Consider the following 15,821-nt stretch of genomic DNA (forward strand, 5'->3'; position numbering starts at 1 on the left):
GAGGAACAGCATCTCATCTACCGATTAGGCACATTACTGCCTGCCGGACTGAACATTGAGTTCAATAATTTCAGAGCATGACAGCCCCCCATTTTACTTTCATTTTTAGTTGTTTTTTCTTTTTGCTTCTTTTTTTCTTTTTTACATTTTTTACAACTTTTTTTTTGCATTTATTTCATTTCATCTTCGTTTGTTCAGTTTGCTCACCCACTGCTTTTTTTCATGTTTGCACTTGCTGCTGTTTAATATTCAGTCCATTAACACCCTATCTGTACTAATGCTTTGTCTTTCAACACACCATTAACATATTGTTTGCCTTTGCGCCGTGACCTTTTGGTCAGCTATGTGGCCTTGTCCAATCTGCACCTTCTCCTTTGTTATCTCTTGCCCCAACCCCGCCTCACTTGCTTATAACCTGTGACATTTTTAATATTTGTCAGTTCCGAAGAAGGGTCACTGACCCGAAACGTTAACTCTGCTTCTCTTTCCACAGATGCTGCCAGACCTGCTGAATGGTTCCAGCATTTCTTGTTTTAACTTTACTAATGTGCTGTGACCTGTGGAGTAGTGGGACTGAATTAACAGTGCATTACTCCCACCTAGGTCGTAACAGGGAGACTGCCTGATCCCGTATGGATCAGGTTGGAGCTCCGGATGAATGAGGTGGGAGACTGCCTGAAGATCCCACATGGACCAGGTGGGAGCTCCTGATGAATGAGCTGTGATTATACCTGAAGGTCCTGTATGGACCAGGTGGGAGTTCCACTATGGTCAAGGTGGGAGATTGCCTGAAGATCCCGTATGGACCAGGTGGGAGGTCTGCTATGGTCAAGGAGGGAGATTGCCTGAATATCCTGTATGGACCAGGTGGGAGGTCTGCTATGGTCAAGGTGGGAGATTGCCTGAAGATCCTGTATAGACCAGGTGGGAGGTCTGCTATGGTCAAGGTGGGAGACTGCCTGAAGATCCCGTATGGACCAGGTGGGAGGTCTGCTATGGTCAAGGTGGGAGATTGCCTGAAGATCCTGTATGGACCAGGTGGGAGCTCTGCTATGGTCAAGGTGGGAGACTGCCTGAAGATCCCGTATAGACCAGGTGGGAGCTCTGCTATGGTCAAGGTGGGAGACTGCCTGAAGATCCTGTATGGACCAGGTGGGAGTTCCGCTATGGTCAAGGTGGGAAACTGCATGAAGATCCTGTATGGACCAGGTGGGAGCTCCGCTATGGTCAAGGTGGGAGATTGCCTGAAGATCCTGTATGGACCAGGTGGGAGTTCCGCTATGGTCAAGGTGGGAGATTGCCTGAAGATCCTGTCTGGACCAGCTGGGAGTTCCACTATGGTCAAGGTGGGAGACTGCCTGAAGATCCTGTATGGACCAGGTGGGCATTCTGCTAGGGTCAAGGTGGGAGATTGCCTGAAGATCCTGTATGGACCAGGTGGGAGTTCCGCTATGGTCAAGGTGGGAGATTGCCTGAAGATCCTGTATGGACCAGCTGGGAGTTCCACTATGGTCAAGGTGGGAGATTGCCTGAAGATCCTGTATGGACCAGGTGGGAGGTCCGCTATTGTCAAGGTGGGAGATTACCTGAAGATCCTGTATGGACCAGGAGGGAGGTCTGCTCTGGTCAAGGTGGGAGATTGCCTGAAGATCCCGTATGGACCAGGTGGGAGGTCTGCTCTGGTCAAGGTGGGAAATTGCCTGAAGATCTTGTATGGACCAGGTGGGAGCTCTGCTATGGTCAAGGTGGGAGATTGCCTGAAGATCCTGTATGGACCAGGTGGGAGCTCTGCTCTGGTCAAGGTGGGAGACTGCCTGAAGATCCTGTATGGACCAGGTGGGAGCTCCGCTATGGTCAAGGTGGGAAACTGCCTGAAGATCCCGTATGGACCAGGTGGGAGTTCCGCTATGGTCAAGTTGGGAGACTGCCTGAAGATCCTGTATGGACCAGGTGGGAGCTCCGCTATGGTCAAGGTGGGAAACTGCCTGAAGATCCTGTATGCACCAGGTGGGAGGTCTGCTGTGGTCAAGGTGGGAAACTGCCTGAAGATCCTGTATGGACCAGGTGGGAGGTCTGCTATGGTCAAGGTGGGAAACTGCATGAATATCCCGTATGGACCAGGTGGGAGGTCTGCTATGGTCAAGGTGGGAAACTGCCTGATGATCCCGTATGGACCAGGTGGGAGGTCTGCTATGGTCAAGGTGGGAGATTGCCTGAAGATTCTGTATGGATCAGGTGGGAGCTCCGCTATGGTCAAGGTGGGAAACTGCCTGAAGATCCCATATGGACCAGGTGGGAGGTCTGCTATGGTCAAGGTGGGAAACTGCCTGAAGATCCCATATGGACCAGGTGGGAGGTCTGCTATGGTCAAGGTGGGAGATTGCCTGAAGATTCTGTATGGACCAGGTGGGAGCTCCGCTATGGTCAAGGTGGGAGACTGCCTGAAGATCCTGTATGGACCAGGTGGGAGCTCCTCGATGGTCAAGGTGGGAGATTGCCTGAAGATCCCATATGGACCAGGTGGGAGGTCTGCTATGGTCAAGGTGGGAAACTGCCTGATGATCCCATATGGACCAGGTGGGAGCTCCGCTATGATCAAGGTGGGAGATTGCCTGAAGATCCCATATGGACCAGGTGGGAGCTCCGCTATGGTCAAGGTGGGAGACTGCCTGAAGATCCCGTATGGACCAGGTGGGAGCTCCGCTATGGTCAAGGTGGGAGACTGCCTGAATTTCCCGTATGGACCAGGTGGGAGGTCTGCTATGGTCAAGGTGGGAGACTGCCTGAAGATCCCGTATGGACCAGGTGGGAGCTCTGCTATGGTCAAGGTGGGAAATTGCCTGAAGATCCCATATGGACCAGGTGGGAGCTCTGCTGTGGTCAAGGTGGGAAACTGCCTGAAGGTCCTGTATGGACCAGGTGGGAGTTCCGCTATGGTCAAGGTGGGAGATTGCCTGAAGATCCCGTATGGACCAGGTGGGAGTTCCACTATGGTCAAGGTGGGAGACTGCCTGAAGATCCCATTTGGACCAGGTGGGAGCTCCGCTATGGTCAAGGTGGGAGACTGCCTGAAGATCCCGTATGGACCAGGTGGGAGGTCTGCTATGGTCAAGATGGGAAACTGCCTGAAGATCCTGTATGGTCCAGGTGGGAGGTCTGCTCTGGTCAAGGTGGGAGATTGCCTGAAGATCCTGTATGGACCAGGTGGGAGCTCCGCTATGGTCAAGGTGGGAGACTGCCTGAAGATCCTGTGTGGACCAGGTGGGAGCTCCGCTATGGTCAAGGTGGGAAACTGCCTGAAGATCCCGTATGGACCAGGTGGGAGGTCTGCTATGGTCAAGATGGGAAACTGCCTGAATATCCCGTATGGACCAGGTGGGAGGTCTGCTATGGTCAAGTTGGGAAACTGCCTGAAGGTCCTGTATGGACCAGGTGGGAGTTCCGCTATGGTCAAGGTGGGAGATTGCCTGAAGATCCCGTATGGACCAGGTGGGAGTTCCACTATGGTCAAGGTGGGAGACTGCCTGAAGATCCCATTTGGACCAGGTGGGAGCTCCGCTATGGTCAAGGTGGGAGACTGCCTGAAGATCCCGTATGGACCAGGTGGGAGGTCTGCTATGGTCAAGATGGGAAACTGCCTGAAGATCCTGTATGGTCCAGGTGGGAGGTCTGCTCTGGTCAAGGTGGGAGATTGCCTGAAGATCCTGTATGGACCAGGTGGGAGCTCCGCTATGGTCAAGGTGGGAGACTGCCTGAAGATCCTGTGTGAACCAGGTGGGAGCTCCGCTATGGTCAAGGTGGGAAACTGCCTGAAGATCCCGTATGGACCAGGTGGGAGGTCTGCTATGGTCAAGATGGGAGACTGCCTGAAGATTCCGTATGGACCAGGTGGGAGCTCCTCTATGGTCAAGGTGGGAGACTGCCTGAATTTCCCGTATGGACCAGGTGGGAGGTCTGCTATGGTCAAGGTGGGAGACTGCCTGAAGATCCCGTATGGACCAGGTGGGAGCTCTGCTATGGTCAAGGTGGGAAATTGTCTGAAGATCCCATATGGACCAGGTGGGAGCTCTGCTATGGTCAAGGTGGGAAACTGCCTGAAGGTCCTGTATGGACCAGGTGGGAGTTCCGCTATGGTCAAGGTGGGAGATTGCCTGAAGATCCCGTATGGACCAGGTGGGAGTTCCACTATGGTCAAGGTGGGAGACTGCCTGAAGATCCCATTTGGACCAGGTGGGAGCTCCGCTATGGTCAAGGTGGGAGACTGCCTGAAGATCCCGTATGGACCAGGTGGGAGGTCTGCTATGGTCAAGATGGGAAACTGCCTGAAGATCCTGCATGGTCCAGGTGGGAGGTCTGCTCTGGTCAAGGTGGGAGATTGCCTGAAGATCCTGTATGGACCAGGTGGGAGCTCCGCTATGGTCAAGGTGGGAGACTGCCTGAAGATCCTGTGTGGACCAGGTGGGAGCTCCGCTATGGTCAAGGTGGGAAACTGCCTGAAGATCCCGTATGGACCAGGTGGGAGGTCTGCTATGGTCAAGATGGGAAACTGCCTCAATATCCCGTATGGACCAGGTGGGAGGTCTGCTATGGTCAAGTTGGGAAACTGCCTGAAGGTCCTGTATAGACCAGGTGGGAGTTCCGCTATGGTCAAGGTGGGAGATTGCCTGAAGATCCCGTATGGACCAGGTGGGAGTTCCACTATGGTCAAGGTGGGAGACTGCCTGAAGATCCCATTTGGACCAGGTGGGAACTCCGCTATGGTCAAGGTGGGAGACTGCCTGAAGATCCCGTATGGACCAGGTGGGAGGTCTGCTATGGTCAAGATGGGAAACTGCCTGAAGATCCTGTATGGTCCAGGTGGGAGGTCTGCTCTGGTCAAGGTGGGAGATTGCCTGAAGATCCTGTATGGACCAGGTGGGAGCTCCGCTATGGTCAAGGTGGGAGACTGCCTGAAGATCCTGTGTGGACCAGGTGGGAGCTCCGCTATGGTCAAGGTGGGAAACTGCCTGAAGATCCCGTATGGACCAGGTGGGAGGTCTGCTATGGTCAAGATGGGAAACTGCCTGATGATCCCATATGGACCAGGTGGGAGCTCCGCTATGATCAAGGTGGGAGATTGCCTGAATTTCCCGTATGGACCAGGTGGGAGGTCTGCTATGGTCAAGGTGGGAGACTGCCTGAAGATCCCGTATGGACCAGGTGGGAGCTCCGCTATGGTCAAGGTGGGAGACTGCCTGAATTTCCCGTATGGACCAGGTGGGAGGTCTGCTATGGTCAAGGTGGGAGACTGCCTGAAGATCCCGTATGGACCAGGTGGGAGCTCTGCTATGGTCAAGGTGGGAAATTGCCTGAAGATCCCATATGGACCAGGTGGGAGCTCTGCTATGGTCAAGGTGGGAAACTGCCTGAAGGTCCTGTATGGACCAGGTGGGAGTTCCGCTATGGTCAAGGTGGGAGATTGCCTGAAGATCCCGTATGGACCAGGTGGGAGTTCCACTATGGTCAAGGTGGGAGACTGCCTGAAGATCCCATTTGGACCAGGTGGGAGCTCCGCTATGGTCAAGGTGGGAGACTGCCTGAAGATCCCGTATGGACCAGGTGGGAGGTCTGCTATGGTCAAGATGGGAAACTGCCTGAAGATCCTGTATGGTCCAGGTGGGAGGTCTGCTCTGGTCAAGGTGGGAGATTGCCTGAAGATCCTGTATGGACCAGGTGGGAGCTCCGCTATGGTCAAGGTGGGAGACTGCCTGAAGATCCTGTGTGGACCAGGTGGGAGCTCCGCTATGGTCAAGGTGGGAAACTGCCTGAAGATCCCGTATGGACCAGGTGGGAGGTCTGCTATGGTCAAGATGGGAAACTGCCTGAATATCCCGTATGGACCAGGTGGGAGGTCTGCTATGGTCAAGTTGGGAAACTGCCTGAAGGTCCTGTATGGACCAGGTGGGAGTTCCGCTATGGTCAAGGTGGGAGACTGCCTGAAGATCCCATTTGGACCAGGTGGGAGCTCCGCTATGGTCAAGGTGGGAGACTGCCTGAAGGTCCTGTATGGACCAGGTGGGAGTTCCGCTATGGTCAAGGTGGGAGACTGCCTGAAGATCCCATTTGGACCAGGTGGGAGCTCCGCTATGGTCAAGGTGGGAGACTGCCTGAAGATCCTGTATGGTCCAGGTGGGAGGTCTGCTCTGGTCAAGGTGGGAGATTGCCTGAAGATCCTGTATGGACCAGGTGGGAGTTCCACTATGGTCAAGGTGGGAGACTGCCTGAAGATCCCATTTGGACCAGGTGGGAGCTCCGCTATGGTCAAGGTGGGAGACTGCCTGAAGATCCCGTATGGACCAGGTGGGAGGTCTGCTATGGTCAAGATGGGAAACTGCCTGAAGATCCTGTATGGTCCAGGTGGGAGGTCTGCTCTGGTCAAGGTGGGAGATTGCCTGAAGATCCTGTATGGACCAGGTGGGAGCTCCGCTATGGTCAAGGTGGGAGACTGCCTGAAGATTTTGTGTGGACCAGGTGGGAGCTCCGCTATGGTCAAGGTGGGAAACTGCCTGAAGATCCCGTATGGACCAGGTGGGAGGTCTGCTATGGTCAAGATGGGAAACTGCCTGAATATCCCGTATGGACCAGGTGGGAGGTCTGCTATGGTCAAGTTGGGAAACTGCCTGAAGATCCCTTATGGACCAGGTAGGAGGTCTGCTATGGTCAAGGTGGGAGATTGCCTGAAGATTCTGTATGGACCAGGTGGGAGCTCCGCTATGGTCAAGGTGGGAAACTGCCTGAAGATCCTATATGGACCAGGTGGGAGGTCTGCTATGGTCAAGATGGGAGACTGCCTGAAGATCCTGTATGGACCAGGTGGGAGGTCTGCTCTGGTCAAGGTGGGAATCTGCCTGAAGATCCCATATGGACCAGGTGGGAGGTCTGCTATGGTCAAGGTGGGAAACTGCATGAAGATCCCATAAGGACCAGGTGGGAGCTCCGCTATGGTCAAGGTGGGAGATTGCCTGAAGATTCCGTATGGACCAGGTGGGAAGTCTGCTATGGTCAAGGTGGGAAACTGCCTGAAGATCCCATATGGACCAGGTGGGAGCTCTGCTATGGTCAAGGTGGGAGATTGCCTGAAGATCCCATATGGACCAGGTGGGAGGTCTGCTATGGTCAAGGTGGGAAACTGCCTGATGATCCCATATGGACCAGGTGGGAGCTCCGCTATGATCAAGGTGGGAGATTGCCTGAAGATCCCATATGGACCAGGTGGGAGCTCCGCTATGGTCAAGGTGGGAGACTGCCTGAAGATTCCGTATGGACCAGGTGGGAGCTCCTCTATGGTCAAGGTGGGAGACTGCCTGAATTTCCCGTATGGACCAGGTGGGAGGTCTGCTATGGTCAAGGTGGGAGACTGCCTGAAGATCCCGTATGGACCAGGTGGGAGCTCTGCTATGGTCAAGGTGGGAAATTGTCTGAAGATCCCATATGGACCAGGTGGGAGCTCTGCTATGGTCAAGGTGGGAAACTGCCTGAAGGTCCTGTATGGGCCAGGTGGGAGTTCCGCTATGGTCAAGGTGGGAGATTGCCTGAAGATCCCGTATGGACCAGGTGGGAGTTCCACTATGGTCAAGGTGGGAGACTGCCTGAAGATCCCATTTGGACCAGGTGGGAGCTCCGCTATGGTCAAGGTGGGAGACTGCCTGAAGATCCCGTATGGACCAGGTGGGAGGTCTGCTATGGTCAAGATGGGAAACTGCCTGAAGATCCTGCATGGTCCAGGTGGGAGGTCTGCTCTGGTCAAGGTGGGAGATTGCCTGAAGATCCTGTATGGACCAGGTGTGAGCTCCGCTATGGTCAAGGTGGGAGACTGCCTGAAGATCCTGTGTGGACCAGGTGGGAGCTCCGCTATGGTCAAGGTGGGAAACTGCCTGAAGATCCCGTATGGACCAGGTGGGAGGTCTGCTATGGTCAAGATGGGAAACTGCCTGAATATCCCGTATGGACCAGGTGGGAGGTCTGCTATGGTCAAGTTGGGAAACTGCCTGAAGGTCCTGTATGGACCAGGTGGGAGTTCCGCTATGGTCAAGGTGGGAGATTGCCTGAAGATCCCGTATGGACCAGGTGGGAGTTACACTATGGTCAAGGTGGGAGACTGCCTGAAGATCCCATTTGGACCAGGTGGGAACTCCGCTATGGTCAAGGTGGGAGACTGCCTGAAGATCCCGTATGGACCAGGTGGGAGGTCTGCTATGGTCAAGATGGGAAACTGCCTGAAGATCCTGTATGGTCCAGGTGGGAGGTCTGCTCTGGTCAAGGTGGGAGATTGCCTGAAGATCCTGTATGGACCAGGTGGGAGCTCCGCTATGGTCAAGGTGGGAGACTGCCTGAAGATCCTGTGTGGACCAGGTGGGAGCTCCGCTATGGTCAAGGTGGGAAACTGCCTGAAGATCCCGTATGGACCAGGTGGGAGGTCTGCTATGGTTAAGATGGGAAACTGCCTGAATATCCCGTATGGACCAGGTGGGAGGTCTGCTATGGTCAAGTTGGGAAACTGCCTGAAGATCCCGTATGGACCAGGTAGGAGGTCTGCTATGGTCAAGGTGGGAGATTGCCTGAAGATTCTGTATGGACCAGGTGGGAGCTCCGCTATGGTCAAGGTGGGAAACTGCCTGAAGATCCTATATGGACCAGGTGGGAGGTCTGCTATGGTCAAGATGGGAGACTGCCTGAAGATCCTGTATGGACCAGGTGGGAGGTCTGCTCTGGTCAAGGTGGGAATCTGCCTGAAGATCCCATATGGACCAGGTGGGAGGTCTGCTATGGTCAAGGTGGGAAACTGCATGAAGATCCCATATGGACCAGGTGGGAGCTCCGCTATGGTCAAGGTGGGAGATTGCCTGAAGATTCCGTATGGACCAGGTGGGAAGTCTGCTATGGTCAAGGTGGGAAACTGCCTGAAGATCCCATATGGACCAGGTGGGAGCTCTGCTATGGTCAAGGTGGGAAACTGCCTGAAGATCCTGTCTGGACCAGGTGGGAGGTCTGCTCTGGTCAAGGTGGGAGACTGCCTGAAGATCCTGTCTGGACCAGGTGGGAGCTCTGCTATGGTCAAGGTGGGAAACTGCCTGAAGATCGCATATGGACCAGGTGGGAGCTCTGCTATGGTCAAGGTGGGAAACTGCCTGAAGATCCTGTATGGACCAGGTGGGAGCTCTGCTATGGTTAAGGTGGGAAACTGCCTGAAGATCCCATTAGGACCAGGTGGGAGCTCTGCTATGGTCAAGGTGGGAAACTGCCTGAAGATCCTGTCTGGACCAGGTGGGAGGTCTGCTATGGTCAAGGTGGGAGACTGCCTGAAGATCCTGCATGGACCAGGTGGGAGCTCTGCTATGGTCAAGGTGGGAAACTGCCTGAAGATCCCATATGGACCAGGTGGGAGCTCTGCTATGGTCAAGGTGGGAAACTGCCTGAAAATCCTGTATGGACCAGGTGGGAGCTCTGCTATGGTTAAGGTGGGAAACTGCCTGAAGATCCTATATGGACCAGGTGGGAGCTCTGCTATGGTCAAGGTGGGAAACTGCCTGAAAATCCTGTATGGACCAGGTGGGAGCTCTGCTATGGTCAAGGTGGGAAACTGCCTGAAGATCCTGTCTGGACCAGGTGGGAGGTCTGCTATGGTCAAGGTGGGAGACTGCCTGAAGATCCTGTCTGGACCAGGTGGGAGGTCTGCTATGGTCAAGGTGGGAAACTGCCTGAAGATCCTGTATGGACCAGGTGGGAGCACCGCTATGGTCAAGGTGGGAAACTGCCTGAAGATCCTGTATGGACCAGGTGGGAGCTCCGCTATGGTCAAGGTGGGAAACTGCCTGAAGATCCTGTATGGACCAGGTGGGAGCTCCGCTATGGTCAAGGTGGGAAATTGCCTGAAGATCCTGTCTGGACCAGGTGGGAGGTCTGCTATGGTCAAGGTGGGAAACTGCTTGATGATTCTGTATGGACCAGGTGGGAGCTCTGCTATGGTCAAGGTGGGAAATTACCTGAAGATCCTGTATGGACCAGGTGGGAGCTCCGCTATGGTCAAGGTGGGAAACTGCCTGAAGATTCTGTATGGACCAGGTGGGAGCACCGCTATGGTCAAGGTGGGAGACTGCCTGAAGATCCTGTCTGGACCAGGTGGGAGGTCTGCTATGGTCAAGGTGGGAAACTGCCTGAAGATTCTGTATGGATAAGGTGGGAGGTCTGCTATGGTCAAGGTGGGAAACTGCCTGAAGATTCTGTATGGACCAGGTGGGAGCTCCGCTATGGTCAAGGTGGGAAATTGCCTGAAGATCCTGTCTGGACCAGGTGGGAGGTCTGCTATGGTCAAGGTGGGAAACTGCCTGATGATTCTGTATGGACCAGGTGGGAGCTCCGCTATGGTCAAGGTGGGAAATTGCCTGAAGATCCTGTATGGACCAGGTGGGAGCTCCGCTATGGTCAAGGTGGGAAACTGCCTGAAGATGCTGTTTGGATAAGGTGGGACTTTCGCTATTCTAAGCGAAAGGCAGCAGGGACAAGCTGCACATAATTTGCTGACCTTGGGATTTGCTGTTGGAACCTATTTAGAACTGAATTCTATCAGTGCACAGAAATCCACCCCGATTATTCTTCCTGTTCAGTTTATCATCAATACTCACTGTTATTGTTTGCTTTGTAAATTGGTATGGCTGACATGATCATAGCAAGGACTCCAAACACCAGGAATAAATTACGATGTTCTGTGAATGAATCAAATTTGAAGACATTATACAGGTACATGGGGAAAGTAGAACCACATGTACAAGCCAAAACCTGTCTTTGCCAGTGACAACTTACTTGCCTATTTTAATTAGTGATGGAACAAGCATGAATTCCTGTTCCTTTGACTATTAACTCTCACCATCACAGCATGCAGTTTGTATTGGTACTAATGAGAAGGAATAAATGTTGGTTCTATTGAGTGGTCAGAGAGTCCTAGAGTCATTTACGGCATAGACAGCCACCATTCGTCCCATTGAGTCCATGCTTGCTCTCCATGGAGCAATCCAGTCAGTCCCATTCCCCAGCTCTGTCCCCTTAGCCCTGCAAGTTTATTTTCTTTATTACAAGATTGCTTCTGTTTCTTTTGTAAAATATATTTTAAGAATTTATATTTGAATTTTGGTCATTGAGTCATCTGAACTTTGTGTTTTTTTAAGAAAAGGAAGGTTAACAGAAGGTTTGTCTAGTAAACAAGTTTTACTGGAAGGCATCTGTTTTCAAGTAAAAACAGCAGGGTTTTTTTCTTTGGGTTGCTGAGGAGTGACAAGCCAAGATTTATGGCTGTCATGCGACTTGCTGCTGAACAGTTTTAGTTTCATTTTGAACTGTTTAAAAAAGCCAGTTGGTGCTTGGCCTGAAAACAGAAGAATTGTTGTGTGCCTGCCAGGAGAAGACAGCTGATATCTTTCTCTCTTTGAAGAATCCCTGCATGTTTGGAAAATTCTTATATCAAGTGTGTTTATGATTTTCTCCTGTATTTGAAGAAACCTTTACTGCTATATCATGAAGGTCCCACCTGCCAAGAATGAGGCATATTAATTTTGTCATATGAACATTGATTAAACTGTTGCTGGAGTGAAGAAACAACTTGTTTAAAGAGATCAGCAATGGCTGGAAAACATTTGCATAATAAGACAGTGGCTGGAGACAATAAAACAGCTCCCTAATCCAATTAACTCAAATGGATTTTGATCACCAGACATTGAATGTGAAAGAAAGCCAGCATTCCAGAGTGTCTGCTAAGATGGAGAGTGCACAAATGCAGGAGTTTGTTAAAACAGCGAGTCACATGACTAACCTGCTGGCCCAGCTTTTGTTTGAACTGCTCACAGCACAGTTTGGGTCAGATTGCAACTGATCATGGAAGAAGAGAGCCTCTCTCTTTCTCATTGAAGTCACTTAAGCCTCAAGAGAGAAAAGACTCCTCCATCGAAACAAGTTTAAAGGGTGCATTGTGCCCCAACAAAACAGCAAGATTTACCAGCAATCAAAGATTCTACATCAAACTCAAAGGACTGTAAATAAATCCCAGCTATTGCTTCTAACTTCTCCCCTTTATTCTTTCTACTTTTCTGTCTCTATCTGCGTGTGTGTTTATCGCATATGCATGCTGGCTTGTTGGCGTCGCATATTCGTAGCCGTTAACCGAAATCAAGTTTAAGGTTAATAAACTTCCACCTTTCTTGTTTAAATCTAAGAAAACCTATCTGGTTGATTTCTTTGCCTTACAATTGGAGAGCAGTGAACAAGGATTCACTGAGCGGGTGCTAAAAACATAGTGTTTTTAAAATTAAACCCAGTTAAAGGCTGAGAGGGAACCCCTAGCCCCGTTGTCACCTGGTCATAACAGCTACAATGCTGCTATAAGACCTAAGAAAATCCTTATTGCTGCTTCCTGCTGTAAAGCCTGACTGGAGTTTTCTGTGTATCTCTTGGAAGCCTACCCAGACTGATCATCAACATTACCTGGAAAGAACTATTTTAGGAAGATCCCATTAACATCCGCCTACTCACCTTTGGAACACCTCGCCAAAACAAAGGACTTCATTCCATACCTTCGTTTAAGCCTAACTGGGTTTTTTATTATACCTTCTATTTCTTTCGAACAGCTGTAAAAAAAAAAATCCCTTTTTTCCCAGTTAACCAGTTGTGTGTGTGTGTGTGTGTGTGTGTGTGTGTGTGTGTGTGCGCGCACTAGGATAGTGAAGGGGCTTTTGCATTTCGATTTGTATGTATGTTTTACTTCATTATTGGTTAAAACATGGTTTATAACAAACAGATAATTTAGTTGTTTATTAAAGAAACCTGGTTGGTGTGCTTTATTCGGGGAAAATAGAGTATCTGATGGACGGTTTCGGTAAGTGGGAAAATTTAGATATATGTGGAGAAGTGGGACTGAATTAACAGTGTATGCATCCCCCGCCTCAGTCCTCACACATTCCAGTGCCCATCCAATTTCCTTTTGAAATCATTTATTGTCTCTGCTTCCACCACCCTCGTGGGCAGTGAGTTCCAGGTCATTACCATCCGCTGCGTAAGAAAAAGTTCTTTCTCACATTCCCCCTGCATCACTTGCCAAAAACCTTCAATTGGTGTCCCCTAGGCATTGTACCATCAATGGTTAATGTCTAATTTATCTAAGCATGTCAGAATCTTTTACAGCTCTATCAGATCTCCCCTCAATCTCCTTTGCTCCAGAGAGAACAACCCCAGCTTCTCCAAGATAATCTTATAGCTCCAAATGCACCTTCCAGGTGAAGCAGCGATTTACTTCACCTTCTTTCAATTTAGTACACTGTGTTAGCTGCTCACAATGCGGTCACCTTTACACTCGGGAGACCAAATGCAGACTGGGTGACCACTTTGCGGAACAACTCCGCTCAGTCCGCAAGTATGACCCCAAGCTTCCGGTTGCTGGCCATTTTAATTCACCTCCCTGCTCTCCTGCCCACATTTCTACCCTGGAGCTGCTGCAGTGTTCTACTTTCAGACTCAACATTGAGTTCAACAATTTCAGAGCATGACTGCCTTTTTATTTTATTTTTTAACCACGGGCCTGTCTTGCTTTTCAGGTTTTTGCTTTTGGACAGAGCTATTCATCATTCTGCCATTAACACACTCCCTGGACTAACGCTTTTTCTTTTAATGCAACTAATACCACTCCCCGTTGCCTTTGTTCAGTTACATTTATGTCATTTAATCTCGCCTGCCCTCTGCCCTATCACACACCTTCCCTTTAGTTCTTCTTCCCCCTCCCCCTCTTCACTTGCTTAAAGCCTATTACATTTCTAACCTTTGCCAGTTCTGATGAAAGGTCTCAGACTTGAAACGTTAATTCTGTTTCTCTCTCCACAGATGATGCCAGACCTGCTGAGTGTTTGCAGCACTTTCTGTTTTTGTTTCAGATTTCCAGCATCTGCAGTATTTTGCTTTTATATACCATCTTTAAACTACTAAGGCAGAGTGACCTTGAAAACTCCCCATTTGAGAAGTTGAACCAGGATTTCTACACCAATTTTGGATTGAGTTTTAACCAAAGGAGTCTGCGACACTCCCCTGTTCAGGCCCTGCTCCGGATCAGCCTCCTCCCAGCCTTGTCCCAAGACAAGGAAGATTCAGGCCTGCAACGCAGTTAAATATTCCTCCCAGAAAACCCAAAGGTTTCAAAGTGAACTCATTTACAGCAATCAAACTCTAATTGCATGCTACCCTCCAGTTTCTAGCTTGTCTTGTATATGTGAATGTGTGTGAATACATGAGTGGGTGAGGTTGTGAATATTTCATGTATTGTTTTAATAAATAATTATCTTTCTTTTTAAACCTACAAGAAAACCTGTTGTTTGTCTGTTCATTTGACCCTTAAACACTCAAGGACTAAAACACTTTTTAAAACACTATCTGTGTTCAGTTGAGAGGTGAAAAGTGGAAGCCATCCATGCCATTTCCCACTTGTCCATAACAGCTGGGATCTCAAACATCAGATTGAATGAGTAATTTGGAAACGGGAGGAAATTTGATCCCTAAAATTGTAAAAATTAAATAAGCAAGTTTTCTCGCATTCTTCTTTGTGGCACTAGAAACAAAAAGACCTGGCCACATTTGATCCCAAAACATTTTTAAAAATCCTTTCAAGGATGTGGACGTCACTGGCAAGGCCAGCATTATTTGATTATAAGAGCAGGTCAGAGGCTAGGATGTCACCCCCTGTTCACCATCTACAAGGCACAAGTCAGGAGTGTGATGGAATACTCTCCACTTGCCTGGATGGGTGCAGCTCCAACAACACTCAAGAAGCTCGACACCATCCAGGACAAAGAAACCTGCTTGATTAGCACCCCATCTACAAACATTCACTCCCTCCACCACCGACACACAGTGGCAGCAGTGTGTACCATCTACAAGATGCACTGCAGCAATGCACCAAGGCTCCTTAGACTAAAGGCCTGCTTAGGGCGGGAAAAAGAACCCAACCCCAACCCAACTGATCCACAGCAGACCAGAGCCCGATCCGACCCGAGTCCCTCCAATTTCGCCCCGGGCCCGACCCGACCATCCCTTTACTTACCTTCCGACTGGGAAGCTCCATGAAGCTGCAGCGCATGCGTGATGATGTCACAGTGACGTCACTCGCTCACTGCGCAGAGTCAGTTTCGTCCCAGAGTGCCAGCTCATCTAAGTTTTTTACTTTTAAAACTTACTGGCAGATTACTTACCATGTTTTTTTTTATTCATTCATGGGATGTGGGTGTCACTGGCCAGGCCAGCATTTATTGCCCAATATTAATTGCCCTTGAGAAGGTGGTGGTGAGCTGCCTTCTTGAACCGCTGCAGTCCATGTGGGGTAGGTACACCCACAGTGCTGTTAGGAAGGGAGTTCCAGGATTTTGACCCAGTGACAGTGAAGGAACGGCGATATAGTTCCAAGTCAGGATGGTGTGTGACGTGGAGGGGAACTTGCAGGTGGTGGTGTTCCCATGTATTTTCTGCCCTTGTTCTTCTAGTTGGTAGAGGTCGCGGGTTTGGAAGGTGCTGTCTAAGGAGCCTTGGTGCATTGCTGCAGTGCATCTTGTAGATGGTACACACTGCTGCCACTGTGCATCGGTGGTGGAGAGAGTGAATGTTAATGAATGGGATGCCAATCAAGCGGGCTGCTTTGCCCTGGATGGTGTCGAGCTTCTTGAGTGTTGTTGGAGCTGCACCCATCCAGGCAAGTGGAGAGTATTCCATCACACTCCTGACTTGTGCCTTGTAGATGGTGGACAGGCTTTGGGGAGTCA

The 15,821-nt window shown here is 50.5% G+C and overlaps 1 protein-coding gene across 2 annotated transcripts in view; it reads right to left on the reverse strand.

Moving 5' to 3' along the window:
• The window catches only part of LOC137364376 (uncharacterized), a 162,021-nt gene that overhangs the window by 58,740 nt on the left and 87,460 nt on the right, over positions 1 to 15,821 (reverse strand). For both annotated transcript variants that reach the window (XM_068027622.1, XM_068027621.1), the window contains exon 6: positions 10,662 to 10,742. In XM_068027622.1, coding sequence (XP_067883723.1) covers positions 10,662 to 10,742 — 81 coding nt within the window. The remainder of the gene's footprint in view (positions 1 to 10,661; positions 10,743 to 15,821) is intronic.

Source organism: Heterodontus francisci, unplaced genomic scaffold (genome assembly GCF_036365525.1).
Source record: "Heterodontus francisci isolate sHetFra1 unplaced genomic scaffold, sHetFra1.hap1 HAP1_SCAFFOLD_1026, whole genome shotgun sequence".
Classification (NCBI taxonomy): Eukaryota; Metazoa; Chordata; class Chondrichthyes; order Heterodontiformes; family Heterodontidae; genus Heterodontus; species Heterodontus francisci.